General features: G+C 47.9%; 1 protein-coding gene across 1 annotated transcript in view; it reads left to right on the top strand.

Annotated features, from left to right (window-relative positions):
* The window catches only part of TNFRSF1A (TNF receptor superfamily member 1A), a 31552-nt gene extending 7734 nt beyond the window's left edge, over positions 1–23818 (top strand). Inside the window, exons 2-10 of the mRNA XM_048504632.1 lie at positions 5878–6070; positions 8366–8494; positions 10718–10864; positions 12639–12723; positions 14716–14786; positions 16218–16340; positions 19055–19089; positions 20582–20732; positions 23276–23818. Of these exons, the coding sequence (XP_048360589.1) occupies positions 5878–6070; positions 8366–8494; positions 10718–10864; positions 12639–12723; positions 14716–14786; positions 16218–16340; positions 19055–19089; positions 20582–20732; positions 23276–23544 (1203 nt within the window). The 3' untranslated portion in view covers positions 23545–23818. The remainder of the gene's footprint in view (positions 1–5877; positions 6071–8365; positions 8495–10717; positions 10865–12638; positions 12724–14715; positions 14787–16217; positions 16341–19054; positions 19090–20581; positions 20733–23275) is intronic.
* The last annotated feature ends 3130 nt before the right edge of the window (positions 23819–26948 follow it).

The following is a 26948-nucleotide window of genomic DNA, read 5'->3' as shown; positions in this document are numbered from 1 at the left end:
TCCAAGTCAAGGAAACCGGAAAAGTTAGCAAGGGGGAAAAAAACAAGAAGAAACACGTGTTCTGGCAGAACAAATGGAAGTCGACAATCAGACAGGCAAAAAAACAATATTAGGAATCACAACTGTGAAAATGTTAAGACAATAGTTTTTTAAAAAAAAACATGCATTGGAAACTGGCCAGATAAACAAGGGCTTGGATGAGGGTAAAATGATTCCTGAAGATAAACCCTGGGAGGCTGCAGGGAAAACTGGATTCTGCCTCAGTTGTCTCTCCAGATAATCAGTTGTCTCCCCTGCCAGCATGACGGCTGATGGGAATTGTAGTCCAGGAACATCTGGAGCACCACAGGTTGGCCACCCCTGAATTGTAGGGTATTCATTCACATCCCACGCCATCCTTTTCAGAAGGCTATGCAATGGGAGTCAAAGAACGGAAATGACAGATACAAATTTAGGGCCAAAACTGATGATCTGTAGGCACAAATATGTCTCGTGCCTCTAAATCCAGACCCCATTCCGTAAGATTGGAAGGCAGTAAATGGAACACTGACGTTTCAAAAAAAGATCTAAAGGAAATCTAGAAAATTACAAGCCAAGTGTTTTGTTCTGGCTAAATTTGTGGAAACGCTTAGTGAAAGACAGAATTATGAGCTAAGTGTGTGAACAAGCTGTACTGAGAATGTATCAGCATGGATTCCAGACAACAAAGTCCAGTTTCACCAATGACTTGGAATTAATATCTGCATGGATCAGAGGGGTCCAAGAAACATTGTATTCATCTTCCTAAAAGTTATTTTTTTTACAAATTCCCTTATTAAAGGCCCCTGAGTAAACTTAGTAGTTATCAGATAAGAAGATGGTACTTCTCGTGGATCAAAAACCTGTTAAATGAGCAGGAAGTAGGACAAATGGAATAGACTCGCTATGGAGAGAATTAAGCAGAGCATCAGGAATTCTGCTGTTTAAATTGTCCATAAATGATTTTGAACCGGGAGTGAGCAGGGTAGTGGCAAAGTGGCAATTCAGAATTCTTCAAGATGGTAAGGTGGCTGGTGTAGATTATGAAGAGCTCTTAAAGCAGTGGCGTAGTGGCTAAGAGCAGTAGTGGCGTAGTGGCTAAGAGCAGTGGCTAAGAGCAGGTGCACTCTGATCTGGAGGAACCGGGTTTGATTCCCAGCTCTGCCACTTGAGTTGTGGAGGCTTATCTGGGGAATTCAGATTAGCCTGTACACTCCCACACATGCCAGCTGGGTGACTTTGGGCTAGTCACAGCTTCTCGGAGCTCTCTCAGCCCCACCCAACTCACAGGGTGTTTGTTGTGAGGGGGGAAGGGCAAGGAGATTGTCAGCCCCTTTAGGAGTCTCCTGCAGGAGAGAAAGGGGGGATATAAATCCAAACTCTTCTTCTTCTTCTAAAGGCTGTCTCCTAATTGGGCAATGGTGCAGCAAATTAGGTTCCATGTGAACAAGTGGAAAGTGGAGGAAAAAACCTGGGGTGGGATCTTCTCTTTAAATATTCAACTGCAGTGACTGAATAAACAGTGAAAAAGTCAACATAGAGAGGAACAGCCTTGAAAAAGGCATGTCCGGGGGAAGTGACTGGAAACAAAGCGAGCAGGTCTGTAACGCTGTTCAGTATCTTCTGCAAAGGTTCATGGTGGAGCCCATTTGCGATAGCGTTTCAGTCACTGCATCTTAAGAAGGATATGGCCTTGTTGGGAAAGATGCATAAAAGGGCAAATGAAAGAATCGAGGGGTTGGAACATCTTTCCTTATAGGCGCTGGAGGACTTTTTGGTTCAAAGGAAAGATGCCTCTGTGTGTGTGGGGTGCGGCATGTTAGAGTTCATGAAGTGAAACATAGGATTGAGAAAATGGTCAAAATGTTTTTCTTCCTCACCAGTGATAGTAGATCTTCAGGCACTCGTTTAAGTTGATGGACAGTAACTTCAGGTCAGACGAGAGGCACTCAAAAAGTAACAGATTTGTGAAGTGTATTGCCACAGGAAGTAGTGAGGACAATCAATGTGTTTATTTGTTTGGTTTATGATGGGTTTCATTACTGTCAGGATCCCCAGTGGATCTTGCTCAGAACCTGGCTTGCATCTGCAGCTGGCATCTTCAGAGGAGTATCACAGAGAGAAGTCTGTTTCATGTGTGTAACAGACTTCTCTCTGTGATACACCTCCAAAGATGCCCGCTGCAGATGCAGGCGAAACGTTAGGAACAAGATCCACCGGACCACGGCCACACAGCACGGAAAACCCACCAGAACCAGTTGAATCCATGAAAGCCTTCAACAATATATTTATGTGTTTGTTTTATTTACATTATTTATAGTCCTGCCTTTTTACTGCAACTCAAGGCAGATTACACAGAGCGAATGGCTACAATCGACAGAATGAGACCTTCAGTAAGCAGTGAAATGGAATTTGGGTTGTAGAACCTCACCAAAACTCTCAAAAACAAAACTGAAGCAAAGCCGAGCCAGTGTAGTATTAGTGGCTAAGAGCAGCTGACTCAAATCTGGAGAACTGGGTTCAAGTCCCCACACCTCCACATGAGCAGCGGACTCTAATCTGGAGAACTGGGTTTGTTTCCCTGCTCCTCCACATGAAGCCTGCTGGGTGACCTTGGGCCAGTCCCAGTTCTCTCCGAATCCTCTCAGTCCCACCTACCCCACAAGGTGTCGTGGGGAGGGGAAGGGAAGGAATTTGTATGCCGCTTTGAGTCTCCTTGAAGGTAGAGAAAAGCGGGATATAACAACCAAATCTTCTTAACATGATATGTTAAATGATGCAACATTTCATGGTAAGATCGACTTTACAGCAAACTATTCACCGCAGTACAAGCAGTGCTGAAGAATCAACTTCAGCCCTGCTTGCAGGCCTTCCTGGGGTTATCTTATTGGCTACTATAGAAAACCAAATGCTGGACTCGATGGGTTGTTGGTCTGTTCTAGTACAGCTGGCCTTAATTCTTAATTAAAGAGTCCTCTTGTCAATAGCCTAGCCCATAGGTGTCAAACTCGCGGCCCTCCAGATGTTATGGACTACAGTTCCCATCATCCCTGATGCTGGCAGGGGATGATGGGAACTGTAGTCCATAACATCTGGAGGGCCACGAGTTTGACACCTGTGGCCTAGCCCATGTCCACTTTCACCTTGGTTTGCCAGGTGTCCCCTGCCCACCAGTGGCGGATGGTGGGTTAAGGTTTCCAGGCTGGGGAAGTCCTGGAGATTTGGGGGCGGAGCCTGGGGAGGACAGGGACCTCAGTGGGGTACAAGTCCACAGAGGCTGACCCCTGCCCCCCCACAAAAGCAGCCATTTTCCCCAACGGGAACTGATCTCAAGTATAGAGATGTGCTGTAATTCCTGGGATTCTCAGGTCCCGCATGGAGGCTGCCATCCCTACTATCACTCCACACAGAGCTTAGGCAGGATCCCCTGGTGCCCCACTTGCAGCTTCTGACTGACTCCTGGGATTATGGCGGGGCTTGATAAATCCCAGGCGCCAGCACACCATGGCACCTAGAAATTTCATTGTGGTGCCTGGTATTTTCAGCAGTGATTTCATTGCAGTGTCTGGCAACGATCCTCCAGAGAAGTGTGAACCTATCATTTCATCTCAGAAGATGCTTTGCTGTATGACATAGAAATACTTGTGGGTGAAGTTCTTGTCACTGCTTGTGTATGTTGTCATTACACCATTCAGTGGTGGTGGGTTAATTCACTGCTTAGCTAGTTGCTGCCTAGACTGGCTCTGCTAATCCATAGCCCATTGAGCAGAGCTTTCTAAAGCAGTAATGGAATTAAGGGAAACTGGGGATAAATTAGAATGGGGTAGATATTAGGTTTTCTTTGCAGTGATGATAAACTTGCAGCCCTATTGTGGGGGAGAAGGGCTTAGAGGAGTCGCCTCCTCCTCTTCCTCCTCCTCCTCCTTCCACCACCACCACCACTACTACTACTACTACTATGACTTTTAAACTGCAGTTAAACCATCAATTGAAGTCTGAGAACAAAGAATCAAAACAAACTTTGTAGGCCTTACAGTGGGCGGATGCTCTTTTTGTGACTGATGGGCAAATGAACGCAAGGTACACTAAAAACAGTATATATTGGGATGGATGGTGAGGTAGCTGGGGGAGCGCTGGTATTCCTGCTGGAAAGATGCAGAAACAAACAGCGGCAAACAAATCAAATTTTCAAAGCGACGACTGACTATTGGCCACTCCCCACTCACCATAAGCCGCGGGGTCACCTCTTTAAAAGACACGAGGAGGATGGACGTTCCCCACGTCACCAGCGCCCACTGTGCAGCTGCCCTTAATTTGCCGCTCTCCCACCTCCTTGTCGCGCGGCAAATTAGGTCCTCTGAAAAGAGCAACATTTTCAAAAACCCCGCAGGTGCCGCAGGGGGGTGGGGAACCTCGGCTGTTTACACGCGGCTGATTCGCTCTGACGTGCAGCTTCCGGCCAATCAGGAAACAGGAACCACCATTTTGTTTAGGGAGGGTATTCCCGTCAGAAAGTGCTCGGAAATTGAGACGTGTGCACAACAAGACGTGCCAACATTGCTCTTTTTTTGCTCTTTTTTGCTCGAGCTCCACTGTTTTGCAGCTTGGCAAAGTGCTTCTGAGCACAGGGTTGTCAGCAGTGTAAACCGAAACCGATATTTACTTTCATTTTTCTGCCCAAGCAATTTACAACAGGTAGTGACGTCAGCATGTGCAGACATCTTAAAACAATGCATTCAGCTTATCCAAACGAACTTTTCGGGTCAGCCAATCAAAATGGAGCCCCGCCTTCGGCTGGCTGCAACTCCCACGTGTAAATGATGCACACGCGTGCCAGCCAATCAGAACGCTCGATTGCCTCTTTGACTCTTGATGTGGAACCCCGCGCTATTTCCTGAATGGAAAATGAGTGGGGAACAAATGTCTCCGTTGTCAAAAGCCACGGAGGCTTTTCTACGAGGGGTCGCTGCGGGGTTGCACTCAGACGAGGTAAGTGGGGAGTGGCCCAATATCGCCAGTCCGTTTCTCGTGTTCTGTCCTGCAGGCGGACGGCACAGCCACCATCGGTCGGAATTTCCAGCCATTTGACAGGGGTGGTGTAAGATCGTCCATTCCAGGGGTCTGCAACCTGCGGCTCTCCAGATGTTCATGGACTACAAATCCCATCAGCCCCCCCCCAGTGTTCAGGCTTGTACATGTTGACACTGATAGTACTTTAAATACATAGCCAGCACAGAAACAATTCCTTGGATACTAGTAATCATGATTGCAGCAGAGTTCCCAGAAAGGAACACTGGCATGTCACCCTGGAGTCCTCAAAGAGCCCCTCATGAGAGTGTGAGGATCCTTGAGAATTGTTAGGGATACAGGAAGGGGAATGTAGTTAGATGTGAGAATGTCCAGAAATAAACACAAACAAATGTACACACACGCTTGCACAAACTCTGGTAAGAGCAGGGGCAGAACAAGAGTTGACAGTCCAGCTACAGCCACCACCCCTGAATGTCATCCCACCGTACGTTTCCTAAAAATTCCTTATCTCTTGGGCCAGTTTTTTAGGATGTTTGCAGGCTTCATTGGGAAGGAGGAAGCAGCAAAGAGCCACTCACTGTTCTTGGGCTTCCAGTCTATGTGATTTCCCCCCCCCCCCCCGCCACAATTGGCCATGCTGGCAGGGGCTGATGGGAATTGTAGTCCGTGAACACCTGGAGAGCCGCAGGTTGCAGACCCTTGGTCCATTCCATCAAATGATGCGTCCGTCTGGAAAGCAGAGAACGGGTCCTCCTGTTAAGACGTAAAGACCAGCATTGCCAGCTTTGAGTTCACCTTGATGAAGAACCGCTCCTTTTGTTTTTGTAGGTCATGTCCATCCTGATTCAGATGAATATGGTGGAATGCCTGGGAATAGCCCCCAACCACAGTAATGTACGTAGCCGTGGTGTTCTTACCTACAAACAGCCCTTGGTCCGCAGAGACAAGAGGAACGAGCCATGTCGGCCGGGTTACTACCGCCATCCAAACCGAACTCATTGCTGCATTCTGTGTCACGAAGGTATGAATGAACGAGAAACAGAAAAACCTTCAGTACTGTTGCATGTTCCCTACCTCTCTTTATTGACAAATCGTGTTTTGAAATGCGAAAAGGTTCAAATAGTGGCCACGCAGAGAGTGAAAGTTGCTATGTTGAATCCAGAGATCTGTCAGCAAGAAAGCGTTGGTGGCCCTAGATCACAGGTGTCAAACTCGTGGCCCTCCAGATGTTATGGACGACAGTTCCCATCATCTGTCATCCATAACATCTGGAGGGCTGCGAGTTTGACACCTATGCAGATCTTTCCCCGTGTGTTAGTGCTCTGGTCTAACCGTGGGAAAGTTTGTAATTTTCCGATCTTACTGTTCTTCTGACTCAAAGGTCTTAAACAAACGGAAATCTAGCCTTCTTAGAGGCAAATATTCAGTGTCGGCTAGTTTTCCAGTTCTCATCTACGAGGAAAAACTGGACATTTTATTTGAGATAATAAATTCCCATAGCCTATTAAGAGGGAGGACAAATACCTTTCTCCCGGATGAGACTACATTTCACACATCAGTTCTAAAGACTCAAGCTGACCAGATCCACATTTACAAACGCTGCCCCTGGAGGAACTGATTTGTGGGATTGTGGGTACAGTTGCCAATTTCCAGGTGAGGCCTGGATTTCTCCCAGAGTTGCTATTGATCCCTACACTATAGAGATAAGTTTTCCCAGAGAAAACAGCAGCACTGGAGAGCAGACTGTATGGTGAGGTGCCTCCGCACCCCAAACCCAAAGCCAGTGTAGTGCTATGGTTAAGAGCAGTGGACTCTAATGTGGACAACTGGATTTCATTCCCCTCTCCTGTGCATGAGCAGCGGAAACTTACCTGGTAAGCCAGATTTGTTTCCCCGCTCCTCCATATGAAGCTTATTAGGTGACCTTGGGCTAGTAGTCACAGTTCTCTCAGAACTCTCTTGGCCCCATCTAGAAGAAGAAGAAGAAGAAGAGTTTGGATTTATATCCTCCCTTTCCTGCAGGAGACTCAAAGGGGCTGACAATCTCCTTGCCCTTCCCCCCTCACAACAAACACCCTGTGAGGTAGGTGGGGCTAAGAGAGCTCCGAGAAGCTGTGACTAGCCCAAGGTCACCCAGCTGGCATGTGTGGGAGTGTACAGGCTAATCTGAATTTCCCAGATAAGCCTCCACAGCTCAGGCGGCAGAGCGGGGAATCAAACCTGGTTCCTCCAGATTAGATACACGAGCTCTTAACCTCCTACGCCACTGCTGCTCCTACCCTACAAAATGCCTGTTGGGAAGAGAAGGAGTTGTGGCAGGTCAGCCTACATCCTCCTCCTTTCCTTTGCCATGAGCAGAACTTCATCACAGGGCAAGTCTGTACAATCCGTTTAAACTATTGCCTGCTGCCTTGTGGGTCCTGGAATTCTCCGGAATTACTACTGATCTCCAGATGACAGAAATTAGTTCTCGGGGGTGGGGTGGCAGGTATGGAGAACAGGCTGCATGACGTAATGCCCCTGCTCAGCTCCCTCCCCTTCCCAAACTCTGGCCATTTATGCACTAACGACTCCCCACAGGTTTGTAGTATTTTGTCAGCCCCTTTGAGTCTCCTTACAGGAGAGAAAGGGGTGATATAAATCCAATTCCTCTTCGTCTTCAGCATCACTTCGCCATCACAGTTCCTGGGATTCTTGGAGGGGGGAATTGCATCGTTTGAAGTATTTTCCCAATGAGTGTTAAATCTGGGGCGTAGCCTTTTCCATGGTATATAGGCTGACACCTTTTAACTGTGGCCCTTTCCCCACTTACCTTAAGCCCCGCGCTACTCTCCGCAAGTAGCGTGGGGTCCCACTGCACTCCCCACGTCAGGTGGGGTACGTGCAACAAGCGCGGCAGCCTCGACCTTTCTGCCGCTTCATGGCGTCCTGGGCTCAGCGCAGCAAGCATCCCTGGCGCTGGCAAAACGGGCGCCTTTGGTTATTGACCCCTGCTGGCTCTGTGCGCGGGTCGTGGAACTCCTGGACGCCAGCTAGGAGATGCCACATGGCTCAGAGCAGCGCGCAGCGACGGCGGCAGCAGGAGAAGTGGGGAAAGGCCCTGTGTCCTGGAAGTATTTGGGAAAGATTAACTGGAATGGATTCAGAAGCTGGGCCCCGTTTGCTGAATGGTTTGCTCCTGGCCCCTTCGACCTCAGGCCAGACGGAGAATCCCATGCTATGCCCACTTTTTGGCTCTTTTGTTTAGCCCTGATTCCACTCCCTTTCCCTTTCCCTTTCCCTGCCAGTCACTTCCTGTTGGGCAATTCCTTTGCAGGCACTTACGTTTCTCAACATTGTGTGAGTGAAGATAAGACACCCGCCTGCACGCCGTGCCCGGAGAACTCCTTCATGAACTCGGCAAATTCTGCAGGATCCTGTCGCGGGTGCCAGTTCTGCCGTTCAAGTAAGTCTGTCTGAGGAGAGAGCAGATGAGGAACAGCATTGGGAAGTTTGCCAGTCAACTGAGAAGAAGAGTCAAGCAGGGGTAGAGCTGTCTCTGGGAACACAGGAGAGGAATGTAAAGAGCTCAAACGAGCCGTGATATTAACATAATGAGCTTATTTTTTTATTTATCTCCCACTTTTTATTATTATTATTATTTATTTAACTTAATATATCGGCCCATCCCGAAGGGGCTCTGGGTGGTGTACAACATAAAACATCATACATAAAACATCATAATATATTAGCTAGAGGAGCAAATCAAAATTATAATTAACATCTACGCTCCATCACTATAAAATCTCATTTAAAATAGCAGTTATTTCTTAGTATAGGCATCCCACGAAACCCTTACTTAAAACCTAAACCCTCCCAGAGAAGAGGGTTTTACCTTGGTTGGGGACCCAAAGCTACTTTTCACATTATTCCTCCTTCCTCCACTCAGTCTTTACAACAATCTTGCGAGGTAGGCTGAGAGGCTGCGAGAGGCCCAAGATCACCTGGCAGGTTGATCAGCAGTTTCGAACCTGGTCACCCCAGGTCCTCACCCAACACTCTAACGTCATGTCGCATCAGCCCTGCAGCCTAAGAGTTCTCTTACAATATATCTCGGCCAATGTGATTATTATATAGAGCAGGGGTGGCCAACCTATGGTGCTCCAGATGTTCATGGACTACAATTCCCATCAACCAATTGGCCATGCTGGCAGGGGCTGATGGGAATTGTAGTCCATGAACATCTGGAGCACCATAGGTTGGCCACCCCTAATATAGAGAAAGCTGTTGAAGCAGTGGATTTACTCGGAGTAGACCACCTTGCAGGACGCAATGTAGACAAGAACTGATAGACACACAGTCACTAGTGCAGTTCTATTTTATTGCTATCTACTACCCTGTTTCCCCGAATATAAGACATCCCCTGAAAATAAGACGTAGTAGAGGTTTTGCTAAAGTGCAAAATATAAGGCATCCCCCGAAAGTAAGACTTAGCAAAGTTTTTGTTTGGAAGCATGCCCGACGAACAGAACACAGAAAAATAAGACATCCCCTGAAAATAAGACATAGCACATATTTGGGAGCAAAAATTAATATAAGACACTGTCTTATATTCGGGGAAACACGGTAACAAAGTGCTTCGCCAGACCACAGGTGTTTGCAGGCACACCTCACTCTGCTGTCTGTGCTAACTATATACAAAAGTGGTACCAATCAGGTGCCCTCACCTTATCAGGTTTTGCACACGGTTCCAGCTGTGCACTCAGTCCTGATCTGCACACGGCACCTGCTAGAAGGAGGGTCCAGCTGTCATTTAGATTTTGCTCACCTAAACACATGTTCTGACAAAAGCTACTATTTACACTATGCCCAATGGCTTAAAACAGAAACATATACACAGTCCGTGCTCTATTAATGTGCAATAAATGCAATTCATGACCAATTAATGCTGTCAGTAAAGAGATACAGAGGGCATAATACCAAGATAAATATCCCCTTGAATGACTCCCGAGAAGCCAGATTTAGAACTTCCAGTACCATTGAAAAAGAACTGAAAACCCCACACAACCACGGATAGGGTTCTGGTCTGGAACATGTATAATTTTGGTCTGGAACATGTATAAATTATCTACAAGTTGTAGACATTCAAGATATAGGGTGAAAATCCATATTCTTTTCATGGACTTTGGTGTTTTTAAAGGACTTAAATGTTTTCCTAAAAAATTTGAAATGAAATGTGTACCTGTATTAGGCAGTTAGTATATCTGTAGATGTTTATATGTTTTAAGCACTTTATTGCGCATTAATAAAGCGCTTTGACCATTCTTCTCTGTGTATATGTTTGTGTTTTAAGCCATTGGGCATAGTGTCAATAGTAGGTCTCTCTATATATGCCTAAGAGTTCACAACATAAGATTTCTTTCTGGTGGAAGACATTTCAGACTTTTATGTTCCATTTTTCCAAAACTCAGGGATAAGTCCAAAGCAGTATTTTAAATGGCATAAAATAAAAACGCACACCAATATTTTATTACTTGAAAAACTACCCAGATGAACACTGTTTTAATCCACAGCCTATCAATGAAGCCATTTGAAGGGATCCGTTTAAGGATCAGATGGCTCTTTTGTCTGCTGGGGACACCACTGGTACGATCCATTCACAAGGAATCCTCTTTCCCTTTCTGTATAGGCTTTAAGCAGGTCGTATCAACCGAGTGCAGCAGCACCCATGACACAGTCTGCGGCTGTCCCAGAAACCACTATCGGACTGACGACAGCTCTGAGTTCTTTTGCAAGCCCTGTAGCACCTGTCCTAATGGAACCGTCGTGAAACCATGTGAGTATGGCCAGGGTGGGGCCAACATGCAATAGTTCCTGCACCCACCACGCCACGTCAGAATTCCAAACGTGCCCTTGGGCTCTTGAAGTTTGGGGAGCTGACACAGTCTATAGCTGGGACTTACGACAGCTCTGGAGATGTGAATTTGGAGCTTTATGCATACGGAAAGTTATATATTCCATTTCGTGTTCTCAGCGTGCAAAAGGCTGGTGAACCTTATGTGGGTCTGATATCAGGTGTTCCCTTTATATCAGTGGTGGCGAACCTGTGGCACGGGTGCCAGAGGTGGCACTCAGAGCTCTCTCTGTGGGCATGTGCAAACAGAGTCCCCCCCCCCCCCACACACACACACATCTAGCCTGGCCTGGGCCGCTGGGCTTGATTATTAGCATTAAACCTAAGACCTAGTTTTGGGGAAGCAGTGTAGGTAACCCTGTTAAGTGCTGTTAAACCCCACTGATTTTCATGCGAAGAACTACAGCACGATCCATTACCTGGGAGTAAGCTCGGTTGCTGGCAATGGGACTTGCTTCTGAGTAAACCCTCCTAGGGTCCTGATTCACCTGTTGGAAGAGTTGCACGGTTGCGTCAAAGCAAAGCCACCAACTACCACCAAGCTTACTTCTGAGTAATGCATGCCTCTGAGCCAACTGTTTTTTCTAAACTAAAACCTCAGTATTCAGGTTAAATTGCCGTGTTGGCACTTTGCGATAAATCAGTGAGTTTTGAGTTGCAATTTGGGCACTCAGTCTTGAAAAGGTTCACCATCGCTGCTTTATGTGGACAGGTGAGGCTTAGACATAGGTTCTTTTTAATCTTCTGAGGTGGGGATTTGGTCTCACCGTAGATGAGCCCTAGTAGGTTCCTGAAAGCCCTCAAAGTTTCTCACTGACATAGGTGGTATTTCTGTCAAAGCCCTGGCTGATCTCTAGAATACAGAGGTAATGCAGATCATGGCAAACAGATTTAATGACTCAAATATATGGCATGGTTTTAGGAAGGACCCATGGAGCCCAAGGAACGGGGTAATTTCTTCCACCACCACAGTTTCCTCTGGCAAAAAGCATCTTTCTGACTGGAACACTAACCGTTTTGATTGTTCCCTCCATAACTCATTGTAGATTGAATATTTACCTCACATGTGTCACTGTTCTTGAATGAATCCTTCCCCTTCAATCATCCTACAGGGCTCAGTCGTTCCTTTCCCCCTTAATAACCAGAGAGTGTCCTTTCTCCAACTGGGCAAACTCTGCTATAGTAGCCAAATATACCCAATAGGGTGTATTTGGTTAATAGAGCACCATTTGCCCAGTCATGGCTGTGTGACATGCAGTGCACCCAAGAGGCAAACTTCAAAAAGTGAAGCAAGTGGATTCTGCACACATTTAAGCTCCAGTTGATAGAAAGATAGCGAGCCTAATCTAAAGAGCAGATTTCCCTAACGCAAGTGGCCGGCTAGTCCAGTGTCACGTGAGTGCGAGTATGGATGTTATCTCTACCGAAGAGACCTGCAGAGACATCTGTCCCCCTTTGCAATCCAGGTGGAAAGTGAACAGAGAAACCGTAGAGGAGGAAGAGGGGTCAGAGGGCAACCCCCAGGGTTCAGACACAGAAAGGCACATACCATTCAAGAGATAACCCTTATACACATTTAGATTGATTTACCACCACCCCCAATGTCCAGGCATGCTGAGTCGCATTCTCCAGCAGTTCTGACTCTGAGGACAGATCTGTGACCGCTTTCCTCACCACCGTTCTTTCTTCTGCCCAGGTTCTACGCACAGTGACACGGTCTGCAGGTGTCTCAAGGGGTTTTTTCCCCAGACCAAGGACAACATCTGTTCCCTATGCAGCAGGTGAGGAATGATGTCCTCTGGGTGGGGCTCTGTTCATGCAGAGAAGCAACTCCCTTGAGTGCTTTGTAGGAGGAATGGCATAATTTAAGTATATATGTTTTAATTGTGTAATTTTAATTGTATATGCACAGATGTTCACCACCCTGAGCTCTGCTTGAGGGTGAAGAACAGTTTATAAATATAATGATGATGATGATGATGATGATGATGATGATGATGATGATGATGATGATGATGATGATGATGATGATGATGATGACATCACAGCGATCAAGGATAAGAAAGTGATGATCATTAACATAGATCAATACTTGGGGACAGCAGAATTGATGATGAAGAACATGAGACAGTCACATTTGAAAATCAAGATTCACAACTATGACACAAATCAGTTGAGGTCATCTCAGGGATAATGGGAACCCTTGGCACCATTCCATACACTCTAGGGCGGCACTTGAAACATCGATAGTGGAATTCACTGCCTCAGAGAGTGGTGGAGTCTCCTTCTTTGACAGTTTTTAAACAGAGGCTGGATGAACAAATGTCGGGAGTGCTTTGATTGTGTGTTCCTGCATGGCAGGGGGTTGGACTTGATGGCACTTGTGGTCTCTTCAAACTGTGATTCCATCTTCAAATTGACAAAATCAACATCTGTCAGATTCCTGCTGGGATCCACACGAATACTACGCCTATACATTACAATGTCCCAGGCCTCTGGGTGGGGCTCGAATTGTAATGAAGGCCAACAACCAGCTAAAGAATTGGCAGCTGGGATATCAAACACAATTAAAATAATACCACAAGAGAAACTCATGCTGTCCAAAACAAAGTTTTCCTTTGGTAGGCAAGTGCAGAGGCAGGCAGAGTTCCTGTAGGGAGTACTCCGCGTTTGACCCCAGATTGACAAGCCTTTCTCTGCTTGCCTCGTCTCTGCCGCAAGTACTTACCATTTCCCAGCTAGTTTAAATACCTCCACTGCAGCTGTTCTCTAAAACCAGAAATAAGTTCGGGGAAGAAACTTTGGGAGCATCTACTGAAGAAAATCAGTAGAAATGAGAAAAGCCCCCCTCCAGTCCGCCTGATGATCCGATTTGGGGCAACAGTTGTTATTAATTTATAGCCACTCTGATTGTTCCACAGTGCCACGTGGAACTTCCTGGGAGAGCTCCCCCTGCTGGGCAGCCCCTTATCTGCATGGCACCAATATGGTGGCTGTGTGGCTTACAGGAGACATTGCTGGGGACCCAAGGCCAGAGGCGCAGGGAGGAAAAATGGCACCTATCTGCAGAATAAAGTATCTGCAGAAAAGGGGTGATAAGCAGATTCCACCCGGCACCCAACAGGAGGCGGGCCACAGCATTCTGTACCTGGTGAAGTTTCTGAGTTGCCTTTCAGGGCTGACCCATGCGAGTGCATTACAGTAGTCTAGCCTCAAGTTAAACTGTAGTGTTGATTCACGTAGCCAGGTCAGCAGAGTCAAGGTTTTCGAGCAGAATGGATTTGGGGATGTGTTTTTGCTGAGATAACGGGTATTATTTCTGCCTTCTGGGGACTCATGCCGGGAGATAGATGGATATCTTCATTTAGGTCATTTCATACAGCCATGATGCTACCTTATCATCATTGTTACCTTTTTTGGCATTAAAAAAGTTAAATACAAAACTTTAAAATCAGCTTAACCAGCTCTGTTGTTCTCTTAACATTATAGCCGAGGGCAGACTTTTAGCTTCTGTATCAATAACAATAGGGTTAAAATCAGCTAATAAATAGATCACAATTATCTCACCAGATGAGGTGCTATATGAATATATCCCGGTCTTTTGGCTAAGAGCAAGTGTAGTGCTGACTTATCCCACGTTGGACCAGTACCGTCTCCAGGTCTTCACTAACCAGGTTTATTCTTAGTGAGTAAATGATTCAAGCAGTGGTGAAATGTTATAAGGAACCACATTGCTTCCCGAGCAACAACAAGTTTGCTTTTCCTTCTTTTAGCTGCCAAGAGGGAGAGTGCAAAGAGCAGTGTGAGGACACGAAACCAAGCATATCATCCCCGAATTCCTCACGTGAGTTCTGGCGCTGGATCGTACTCAATTGACTACTCCCCCACTTCCAGGGTGCAACTGTGAAAAGTTCTTATTTAAGAAATGTCACAATGCTAACGGTTGCAATGTATTACAGTATAATGTACTTCTTTAAGCACGGTAGCGATGCTAAGAGCTCTAAACAATGCTCTGACCTGGCTGGCCCACTTTAGCTTGACCTCACCACAACCCAGAAGATGAACAGGGCCAGCCCCAGTGGCGTATTTGTCTAGGGACAGGGGTATCCTCTGTCCCTGGGCGCCACTGATCTGGTCACATGGGGGGTGCAAAATCGCGCGTGCCCCCCCACACACACACACACGTGACCAGGAAGACGGCAAGGCAGCAGGAAGTCCTGCTGCCTTGTTGTCTTCTGGCACCCTCGGCCCTGCCCATTTCATCATCAACTTGGGCAGGGCCAAGGAAGCCAGAGGACCCCGCCAAGCCTCGCCCCCCTCCTGGCTGCCAGCTCTCCCCCCCCCACAAATCCCAGCTGCTGGCTCCAAGCCAGCAGTCCCTTTAGAAGCAACTGGAATGCCCCGTGCTAGGGCCTTTGCTTTTATAAGCTTGGGGGACATGCCCCTGCCACTCTGAGGCATGGCCCCACCCCCAAGCTTATAAAAGCAAAGGCCCTAGCACGGAGCCTTCCAGTTGCTTCTGAAGGGACTGCTGGCTCAGAGCCAGTAGCCAGGATTGTGGGGGGGAGCTGGCAGCTAGGAGGGGGGCGAGGCTTGGGGGGGTCCTCCCCCAGAGGGGAGGGCAGAAGGGACTGCTGGCTGCCAACTTGGAGCCGGCAGGCGGGAGGGAGCAGGGCTCGGGGGTGGGGCCGAGGGTGGGCCCCGCCCCAGGCATAGCGGGGGGGGGGGTGCCCGGAGAACAGATGTCTCTGGGTGCCATTTCTTCCCGGTACGCCTCCGGTCAGTCCTGTTTAGTATTTGGATGGAAGACCACTAAGGAAGTCCAGGCTTGCTCAAGTATCAGTACCACTGAGAGTCAAATTACCTTTTAGAGCTGAAACCTTTCTTCCAAATAATGTAAAAAATGGCCCCTAGATTTACACACAAGTGGGATCGTCAAATATCTTTTAAAAAAAGTAATGCATCCCTAAGCAGTTTGAATGGCCCCGACTAGCCCAAGTTTGTCAGAGCTTCGAAGCTAAGTAGGGTTGGCCGTGCTTAGTACTTGGATGGGAGCAGTGGCGTAGCGCCAAGGGGACAGGGGACGTGGCAGGGGCACAGGGCATAGTTTCTGGCCCTGGATGGGAGACCACCAAGGAACACCAGGGTTGCTATGCAGAGGAAAGCAATGACAAACCACCTGTGCTCATTTCTTGCCTTGAAACCCTACAGGGTCTCCATACGTTCGTTGTAACTTGACAGCACTTAATTATGGCTATTCTTTTTGTCGATACAGACATGAATCTGATCCTTGGCTGCGTGGTCGCCGGCTTGGCAGCTGTTGTTGTGTTCCTGGTAGCAAAGTCGCTCGTTAAGCAGCCTTTGCGAAAGAAACTGCTCTCTGCTTTCAGCGTGTGCCGTGAGTGTCAGTCTTTGCTGCATGGCGAAATGGGATAAATAACTGATAGTAGTGACCTAAATCACAGGCCTCCCCTTTACAGCCCCCCCCACCCCGTTGGAGCAGGGCACCCCCCACCCCCTGATCATGTTGCCCACTGCCACACCAAGTTGCAGCAGGATTGATTGATTGATTGATTGATTGATTGATTGATTGATTGATTGATTGATTGATTGATTGATATCTATATACCGCCCTCCCCCGAAGGGCTCAGGGCGGTGAACAATACACATAGGTAGAGCACAATAAAACCAAAAACTAAGTCAATGAAATATTAATTAATTAGGCTCTATATAAAAATACACCCCCCCCCCATTAAAACGCAGCATACTAATCAGCGTAACAGATGGCGCCTACTAATAAATCCCCTAAAAGAAAGAAAAGAAGGGGGGGACGGCAGGGTCCACTGATGTTATAAAAAGAGGAGGGAGGCCATCAGCAGCCAACCTCCCCAAAGGCCTGGCGGAACAGCTCAGTCTTACAGGCCCTGCGGAACTCACCAAGATCCCGCAGGGCCCTGACAGCTGGAGGGAGAGCTATAAAGGCCCTGGCCCGGGTGGAGGCTAGCCGCATCATTGAGGGGCCAGGGATCACCAGTAGATTGGCCTCTACCGAACGCAGAGACCGATTCGGGACATAAGGGGTAAGGCAGTCCCGCAGGTACGGAGGTCCCAGGCCGCGCAAGGCCTTAAAGGTTAACACCAGCAACTTGAAGGTGATTCGGAATTCAATCGGTAGCCAGTGCAAGCGGCGTAACACAGGTGTGATGTGGTCTCTAGTGGCACCCCCTGTGAGCACACGAGCCGCTGCATTCTGGACCAATTTCAGTTTCCGGATCAGATGCAAGGGAAGACCCGCATAGAGCGAGTTGCAATAGTCTAGCCTGGAGGTGATGAAAGTAAAAACGTCAGCGTTGTGTGTATTTTAACATTGGGGCACCGACTTGGTGTAGTGGTTAAGAGCGACAGACTCTAATCTGGAGAATTGGGTTTGATTCCCCACTCCTTCACATGAAGCCTGCCAGGTGATCTTGGGTCAGTCACGGTTCCCTCCAAATTCTCTCCGCCACACCTACCTCACAAGGTGTCAGTTGCGGGGAGCGGAAAAGAAAAGGAGTTTGTGAGCTGCTTTGAGGCTCCTCATTGTTGAGAAAAGCAGGGTATAAATCCAAACCCCTCTTCTGCATTGTGATGGAGAGCAGCTCTAAGCGTCACCAGATCCACAGAGTTTCTGGTGATTCCTTGAGCACTCCTCTGTGTTTTCCCCAAAAGTAGCGTGACCGCACATGTGAAGTTGCACCCCGTGCCCTCACCCAAACCTCCCACCCGTTGCCAAGCATGGCCTGCCGTGGAGGGCTCCGTGGCAGCACGCAAGACGCCCATTTCCGATCCCCAGCATCTCAGGTGAAGAGGATCAGGTAGCTGGTAAAATACCTTTTCCTGCGTTCCTGGAGAGCTCCTGCCAGCCTGAGTAGACAATACCGACCGTGACGGGCAAGTGCTCTGATTCAGTATGACAGCCTCGTTTAGGGAGAGGCCACGGCTCAGGGCTTGAGCATCTTCCTGGTCAGGCAGACAGTTCCAGGTCCAGAACCTGACATTTCCCGTGAGAAGGACTCAGGTAGAAGGTGACGTGAAAGACCTCTGCCTGAGACCCTGTAGAGCATAGTGGTTAAGAGCAGGTGCACTCTAACCTGGAGGAACCGGGTTTGATTCCCCGTTCTTCTGCTTGAGCTGTGGAGGCTTATCTGGTTCCCCAGATTAACTTGTGTACTCCAACACACGCCAGCTGGGTGACCTTGGGCTAGTCACAGTTCTTTGGAGCTCTCTCAGCCCCACCTGTTTCAAGGGTGTTTGTTGTGAGGGGGGAAAGGAAAGGAGTTTGTCAGCCCCTTTGAGTCTCCTTACAGGAGAGAAGGGGGGGGATATAAATCCAACTCTTCTTCTTCAGTCTGAGTAGACAATACCGACCATGATGGATCAAGATTCTGATTTAAAATATATATGTATATATATTTATTTGTTTGTGTTCTGGGTATGGATGGCCTTTTTCGAGTGTGACCTGTCTATCTCTGTTAAAGGGGATTTTGCTTCCTCCTCTTCTCACAGTCATTCTTCAGGGGCCTTAGGGCAGTGCTGGGATTCAAATAATTTAACAACCGGTTCCAGTGGTAAGATTCAAATAATTTAACAACTGGTTGTTCACAAGCACCATTGTAACAACCGGTTCTGCCAAAGTGGTGTGAACCTGCTGAATCTCACCACTGGCCGGGGGGCAGAGGGGCAGAGACTCCTTGGAACTCATATTCTTCAGGACAGGAAAGGATGACATAACAGCCCAGGAATTTCCACAACCTCTATTGTAAAACCAAATAGATTTTTTAAATTTCTAGAGTGTCGTGACATCACTTCCTGTTCTGAAACAGGAAGTGATGTTCCCACACTGTTTTTCTTTCCCATTTGCCTCCCACTGCTCCACTGAGCAAGAGTGGGGGTCAGGGAGTTCTCCCACCCTTACCAAGAAAGCAGCAGCCCTAGTTATTTGTCTCCAGCCCAACATCCAGTGAATGGGTAGTGACCATTAGTGCTTACTGAAGCAAGAACGCCCATTGAAGAGATAATGTTGGCCACTGAGATAAAAGCTCATCTGCTCTTTCTGTTCTTCTTTTCTTCCAGCCCCAAGGCAGCTGTCCTCGCCAGCTGATCCTCAGGTAAGCCTTTGCAGCTTTTGCGAATGACCGAATGAGAGGTTACATATGATGCGATTGCCATAAGAACTGACAGCAGGGGAGCAGCTGTGGGATCCCCATGGGAACTCAGTTCTGAAGAACTGCAGGGGCCCTGATCCCAATCAATACCACGGCATGGGCTCCCTCCTCCCGACCAATGCCATTCCCCCCTCCAGCCCAAAACAGTCTTGTTAGAACATTATTTGCTCGGGGGGGGGGGGGGTGCTGCATGTGGAAGTATCCAGTACACATATAGCCCACTGCTGGAGTAAATAACATCCCCCTGGTGGAAAAATGGCACGGGAAGAAGGCCGAAGCCTCTCCTCCCCCAATAGCACAGTCCTGATTCCAACCAGGCCTCTGCAACACTTTAGAATTGAGTACCTGCAGAGAACACAACAGTTGTTGTCCTACTGCAAGTCCCAATGACAGTCGCCTGCTAACATAACATCTTGCTTGGGTCTTGGAGCCCCTGGTGAATCAACTGCCATCCATCAGGGCACCACCTACTTTTCCCAGCATGGTGCAGTGGTTAAGAGCTGTTGGACTCTAATCTGGAGAACCAGATTAGATTCCCCGCTCCTCCACCTGAGCGGCAGACTCTTATCTGGTGAACCGGATTTGTTTCCCTGCTCCTATATTCCAGCTGGGTGACCTCGGGACAATCACAGTCCTCTCAGAATTCACTCAGGCTCACCTACCTCGGAAGGTGCCTGATGGCAGTGGGGTGAAGGCGATCGTAAGCCATTTTGAGACTCCTTAAAGGTAGAGTTAGATGGCTATAAAAAACAACTACTTCTGCTACCTTAATATTGGTGCACTAGGGAGGGGGCTGGTGCCTTTCCTTACTGGGAAGCTCTCTCATACCAGCTCCCTTTTACCAATCACGGTATATATCTGGGCACCATTTGGTATCTGGGCTAAGAGGCAGCAACCTTGAGCAGCGTTCAGGGAGATCTTCTAGGGCAGAAATGTGATGTGAAAATGAACTTCACGCCAGTGGTGGGATCCAAAAATTTTAGTAAGAGGTTCCCATGGTGGTGGGATTCAAACTGTGGCATAGCGCCAATGGGGCTGGGCAGGGCATAGCGGGGGCGTGACCGGGCATTCCAGGGGCGGGGCATTCCTGGGCGGGGCTGTGGCAAGGACGCAGCCGCTGCGCCGGTCCTTGGGCGGGAAACGAATGCACGCAGGCGCAGGCTGCCACACACGCCGGTGCACCTCCTGCTAGACTGCTTCAAGTTCTGCCCGCTACTGCTGAGAGGAGGGGCGTAACTAAGGCAAAAATCACGTGGCAAAATCACTAATTAGTATTCCCCTCTCGGCACACACAAATAATTAGTAACCTACTCTCGGGAACCTGTGAGAACCTGCTGGATCCCACCTCTGACTTCACCGCTCCCAAACTTGGTATAACAAGAATCCGACTGCATTCCTGCCATCAGTCCAATTGTCAATCTTTCTCTCTTCTCAGCTACCACAGCCTGAGGTACAAGTGACAGGTGTCCTTCAGGTATCCAGCCAGGAAGACAAGCTGTTGCTCTCTGCAGCTGTACCTGTAGAACCAAACCCACAAGGACCGCCAGACTGTATACAAGCTGCAAGAGAGAGACAGGTTCCAGACTGTAAGTGGAAATCCCATTTTAGATATAGACTCAGGCAGTCTCAATTTAGTGGGGCAGAAACCAGCCGGAATTTTATTTATTTGTTACTGTATTGTGCATCATTCTCCTTTCCCCCATTTTATCCACACAACAGCCCTGTCAAGCAGATTAGGTTGGGGGTGTGTGACAGTTGGAGGTCACTCAGTAAGCTTCCACAGCAGGTTGAGGATTCGAATCTGGGTCTCCCAGATCCTTCTTTGACCACTAAGTCACATGTCTCTCACCTGGAGATACATCAAAAGACAGAGGCGATGGGAGAGCCCGAATGTTGGATGTTTTAAAGGAAGGCAGAAGAATTGAGTTAAGAAGTGGAAGTTATTTGCACTTCCTGTTCGATTGGCCCCCGTCCTCCCCTCGGTTTGAGTGCCGAATGCTGCTCCGTACATACGAACTTTGCATATTAACAACAACAACCTTTATTTGGCATTCAAAAATAGGTTCTAGAGCGTTGCCAGACATTTTTGAAATACAAATCAAGAGTACATTCAAAGCGCAGACAGGAAGACTGTATATAGCAGTATACATTACTTAGAAAGTTCTGTTACTTGTAAAAGAAATTTTGCTACTTTTTCCAAGAGCATGACATCTGTGTTGTTTAACAGAAACTCCACAACAGAACAGTCAGAGTCACTTTCAGATTTGTCTAGGGCCAGCCTGGGAGAGAAATTCCTAATGCCCACATATCTCGGACAAGAATAATGTGAGCAAGAGTCTCCACTTGATTTTTACAGTGTGGACAAACCCGATCCTGCAGAGGGATGGATAAGTAACGACCCTTTGTAATGGCCGATGGGAAGATATTGGATCTAGCCCTTGTGATAATCCATCTCTGTTGGGGTTCAGTTAATAATTCAAGATATTTGGCTATGTGCCCCTGTTGACTTTGCATATTATTCAGGTGGTATCCGTGACAGTGTGTGACGTGAACTGCTGCAAGGAACCCAAGGTGGCTCAAGATTTGAAGATTTTTTTTTTCTGGTGGTACTCATTGGTACTATGTACTGGCATCTTTAAGAGGGCCTCTCAAATCCCGATGGGGGATTTGATGCAAATCAGTGTAACCAGTGGTGGGATTCATCCGGTTCGCACCACTTCAGCAGAACCGGTTGTTAAAATGGTGCTTGTGAACAACCAGTTGTTAAATTATTTGAATCCCACCACTGAGTGTAACCTTATATATGAGTACTCGCTTTTTTTTTTCTTATTTACAAAAAAGAAAACACTGACTAATGATCTGGTGTAACAGTATATACTAATTCTCTGCTTTCGTTTTAAAAACTGTTGCACCAGATCATTAGTCAGTGCTTTTTTTTTGTAAATAAGAAAAACAAGTGAGTACTCATATATAAGGTTACACTAATTTGCATCAAATCCCCCATTAGGATTTGACACACTGTTAAAAACAGGAATTCTGTAGCCCTTTTTTTGTGAAGTTACAAGAGGAAAGGTATAGGCTGCCTATTGCTGTCTTACAACCGCACCTGTGCTACCACCTACACAGGAAACTACCATACTGTCTGTGGAAAAAGAAATTGTTCCCTTTTAAAAAAAACTAAAGCTGCAAACTTTTATGCTGCAGCTACAATGCTACAGTGACCTTGCAGTTCCGAGTTGTTTTGTAAAAACCTCCTCTGCTGGAAGAAATGGTGGCTGCGGGAGATGATGCAAGAAAAATGCAGGGGAAATTGCCACGCGGATGCTCCGCTGCCACTATGAACTCAAAGGACTGCCCAGAGAATCACCTCTGTAAGGAAGCCGCTTTTGTCGCATCAAGGGCTGTGCTGCTGGCTGTCTTTTGGTTTCTGAGCCAAGCTGAGAAGAGAAATGCCTGAGGTGCCAGACTGCAGATATTTGGGGGGGGGGGGGTAGTTACACCTAGCTTGCAGCTTCCATTGTAAAATGTCTGACAGCCCCAACACCTCCTGGTTTTATTTGCGGACAAGAAATCTGTCTAGCTTGTTCCTGGATGTACCAGTGACAAGATCCCCCTTGCTCGTTTGTGCCTGGCCATATCTTCCTCCCTCAGCCCAGAAAGCTGTCAGGTTGAAACATCAGAATCCAGAGCCTCTTGTATTTATGTGTTGTCCCTTTTGCTGGCATTTAGGAGCCAGACAAAGCCGTGGCTTTCCCTCACCCAATTGGCTATGCCAGCAGGGGCTGATGGGAATTGTAGTCCATGAACATCTGAAGTGCCAGAGTTGGACACCCCTGCAGTAAAGCTTCCTCACCGACAGCTTGCCTTTGTATTGATTGATTGGTTGGTTGGTTTTGTATACCGCCTTATCCCCGAAGGGCTCTGGGCGGTGTACAACAAAATTAAATCATAACATAGCTAAACAACAAATCAAAGCTAAACAAATTCCAATACAAATATATTACTAAATCCCTTTTAAAAACAGCGATTAGTACAAAATCTTAGTTGGTGTGTTTTTTATACCCTCCTCCCCACACGATGGATCACATTCATATCATCCCTTAAGTTCTCCTTTATTGCCCCCCTCAAGGTCCTGCGGTTTTGTATGCTGTGGTGGATCACGTACCGTTTTTCCAGTGGAAAGAATTTGTGCGCCGCCTGGGACTGAGCGACAACGACATCGGCAGGATTCAGGTGGAGGAGTGGAACATGCGAGACGCACAGTATAAGATGCTCAGGTTTTGGCGGCTACAGTTGGGCCAACACGCCACGGTAGAACGGATGAGTAGCGTCCTCAAAGAAATGGAGCTGAGTGGCTGCAGCGAAGCAATTCAGGACGTACTGTCGACGCAGGCCTAGCAAGGCCATGGGAGCGGGAGGAGAACATGGTTCAACCATGCATCCTTTCCCGGCTTGATGACTGTGGCGTCTCATACATGAATGAGCCATCTCACAACTTTCCGTTTGTGTTGTGGCACCTTCAGCACAGTGCTGCGTGGTTCCCGTCTCTGGAGTTCTGATCAATCACACCATGGACGTGCATCTATGTGGGAAACAGCCGTCGTCACCACCTGTCCGCTTTCCCGACTTGGATATTTTATATGTCAAATCTGAAAAGTGATTATTTCCGTAAGTGCCCTGCCTTATGGGACGCCTCTTGAAATAGCTGTTTTTATTCCTTATACACTAATCTGTGCCTCAATCCCAGACTCCCCTTCCTCTCCCATTCCCTTTCCATCTGCTTTTATCAGGGTATATCCACACACCAGACACAATAGCCATTCCCCCTTTACAGTGACCCTGTGGCATTACAGTCTGTAGACAAGAGGGCATTTCTAACCAAAAATTTCAAGAATCCACACCAAAAAATACTTTTGCCTTGTGGGGGTTATGCGGGGACGTGGGGGGGGGGGGGGGAGTCTGGCACTTCTGTTTATATAGAAGTACGGATTCTCAACTTTCATTTTAAAAAGAAGTAGGACTCTAATCTTTTCATTGTAAAGCTATAAAAGGAAGGTTCCAGCTTGCTGCTATCACTGAAAACCGCACCAGGTCCACCAACTTCTTCCCAATCCCCCTCTTTTGCTTAACTTTGTAAAAAAAAAAATGCAGGTCCGTTGGTATGATTGCCGCATGGGTCTCAAGCCACCTACCGAAGACCAATGCCTTAAAGAATGAGCCAGTATCAAATGCTTGAGTTGGCCGGATCAGAACAAAAGTCACTGGAAGGGATTAGAGCAGTGGTGGTGAACCTATGGCACGGGTGCCAGAGGTGCCACTCAGAGCCCTCTCTGTGGGCACGTGCAAACAGAGTGCCCCCTCCCCCGGTCTAGGCTCGATTATTAGCATTAAACCTAAGACCTCGTTTTGGGGAAGCAGTGTAGGTTACTCTGTTAAGGGCTGCTAAACCTCACTGATTTTCATGCGAAGAACTAAAGCACAATCCTTTACCTGGGAGTAAACTCAGTTGCTGGCAATGGGGCTTGCTTCTGAGTAAACCCTCCTAGGGTCGTGATTCACCCGTTCGAAGTGTTGCACAGTTGCTTCAAAGCAAAGCCACCGACTACCACCAAGCTTACTCCCGAGTAACGCGTGCCTCGGAGCCAACCGTTTTTTCTAAACTAAAACCTCAGTATTCAGGTTAAATTGCCGTGTTGGCACTTTGCAATAAATAAGTGGGTTTTGGGTTGCAGTTTGGGCACTCGGTCTCGAAAAGGTTCGCCATCACTGGATTAGAGTCTAGATCACTGAGATTTTATTTGGCCGGTAGCAAAATGCATTCTAATCACGCAAAAGCTTGCATTCGGGCGTTGGCATCTCGATCCGGAAGAATGAGAGCAGACCCAACCAGGCCAGGTGGACCAACGAGCTGACGTGGGACAAGAACACGAGAAGTTGACTCGGCGCTCTCAGATGGGGCTGCTCAGTATTTTGAATATAAAAATCCAGGGAAATAACCTGCCTTGTTCATTGTGTTATTATAGTTGTGCATTTGTAGTCTGCCTTGTTGGCTTAGATTCCAGGCAGATTATATTGTGTCCAGTACAATCAGCAATTTGTAAATCTTCTTCCTAGCGTTGTCCCACCAATGCAGGGTCCGCTGCTCGGATTTTTAAACGCCACTTCTCTCGATCGAGTGCATTGTCTGGTTGCGGGCCTGTAATTTTCAGATCCGCATTGATGGTATCTTGCCATAGTTGCTTTGGCTGTCTGTGTGGCCGCCAACCAGTAAATATGTGTGTAAAACAGTTGTAAATATGTGCGTTAATTGTGAAAAAAAATAGTATTGCATTTTGAATGGGGACTTCGTTTTTGTTCTTGGCGGGTGTTTTTTACTTGTAAAATATTTTGTCTGAAATCATTATACCTGTCAAAATAAATGTTTCCTTTTGTGCAAAGGGGGACAGATGTCTCTGCAGGTCTCTTCGGTAGAGATAACATCCATACTTGCACTCACGTGATGCTGGACTAGCCGGCCACTTGTGTTAGGGAAATCTGCTCTTTAGATTAGGCTCGCTATCTTTCTATCAACTGGAGCTTAAATGTGTGCAGAATCCACTTGTTTCCCTTTTTGCCGTTTGCCTCTTGGGTGGACTGATTCCCTGCACTGCATGTCACCAGTGGCGAAGCTCCCACGGGGACATCCGGGGCGCTTTGTCCCGGGCGCCACCAAAAGAAGTCACGTGGGGGGCGCAAAATAGCCAGACCACTCTCCCTCCTTGCCTGGCGCGCCCTAATCATCTCTGTCTCTCCTGGGGCTTTTTTTTTTAAGCTGAGAAAACTCAATACTCGCCCCGGGAGAGGCAGAGGTAATGAGGGCGCGCCAGGCAAGGAGGAGGGGGCGTGGTCTGGCTATTTTGCACCCCCATGCCCAGAATGGAGGCTGCAGCGCTCCTCTTGGCACTATGGGCTTGCTCTTTTTTTTAAACGGAGAAAGGTCCCTGCAGCGCCCCTCTCTCCCTCTCAGGAAGTCCCTCTGGGAGAGAAAGGGGCGCTGAAGCCTCTAAGCTCCGCGCTATGGGCTTGCTCTTTTTTTTAAACGGAGAAAGGTCCCTTTCTCAGCTTAAAAAAAAGAGCAAGCCCATAGCGCCGAGCTTAGAGGCTGCTGCGTCCCTCTCTCCCTCTCAGGAAGTCCCTCTGGGAGATAAAAGGGCGCTGAAGCCTCTAAGCTCGGCACTCTCCTGCCACAGGAGCCGGGAGCGCCAAGGACCCCCTCTGCCCCACAGAGAAGAAGGCTCAGCTCCCTGCTCCATGGGGCAGAGAGGGGAATGGCGGTGGTGGCCTGCTCGGTGCCACTTGCTCTCCTGCCGTGGGAGCTTCTGCCCCAGCAGGGAAAACTGCCCCACTCCATGGGGCAGCCTCCACATTTTTTCACACACACACACACACCCCATCCCTGTGCCAAGGCCACCCCAAAGCACCATCGTAACTGGTGGATTAGGTAAGTGGTAGCACGCGGGGGGGCGGAAAACTCCGAGGCCGCCCCGGGCGCAGCTTTGCCCAGCTACGCCTCTGCATGTCACACAGCCATGACTGGGCAAATGGTGCTCTATTAACCACATACACCCTATTGGGTATATTTGGTTACTATAGCAGAGTTTGCCCAGTTGGAGAAAGGACACTCTCTGGTTATTAAGGGGGAAAGGAACGACTGAGCCCTGGAGGATGATTGAAGGGGAAGGATTCATTCAAGAACAGTGACGCATGTGAGGCAAATATTCTACAATGAATTATGGAGGGAACAATCAAAACGGTGAGTGTTC

The sequence above is a fragment of the Sphaerodactylus townsendi genome, linkage group LG07 (assembly GCF_021028975.2).
Source record: "Sphaerodactylus townsendi isolate TG3544 linkage group LG07, MPM_Stown_v2.3, whole genome shotgun sequence".
NCBI classification, from domain to species: domain Eukaryota; kingdom Metazoa; phylum Chordata; class Lepidosauria; order Squamata; family Sphaerodactylidae; genus Sphaerodactylus; species Sphaerodactylus townsendi.
Note: the sequence above shows the minus strand (reverse complement) of the source record. Positions and strands in the feature narration are given on the sequence as shown.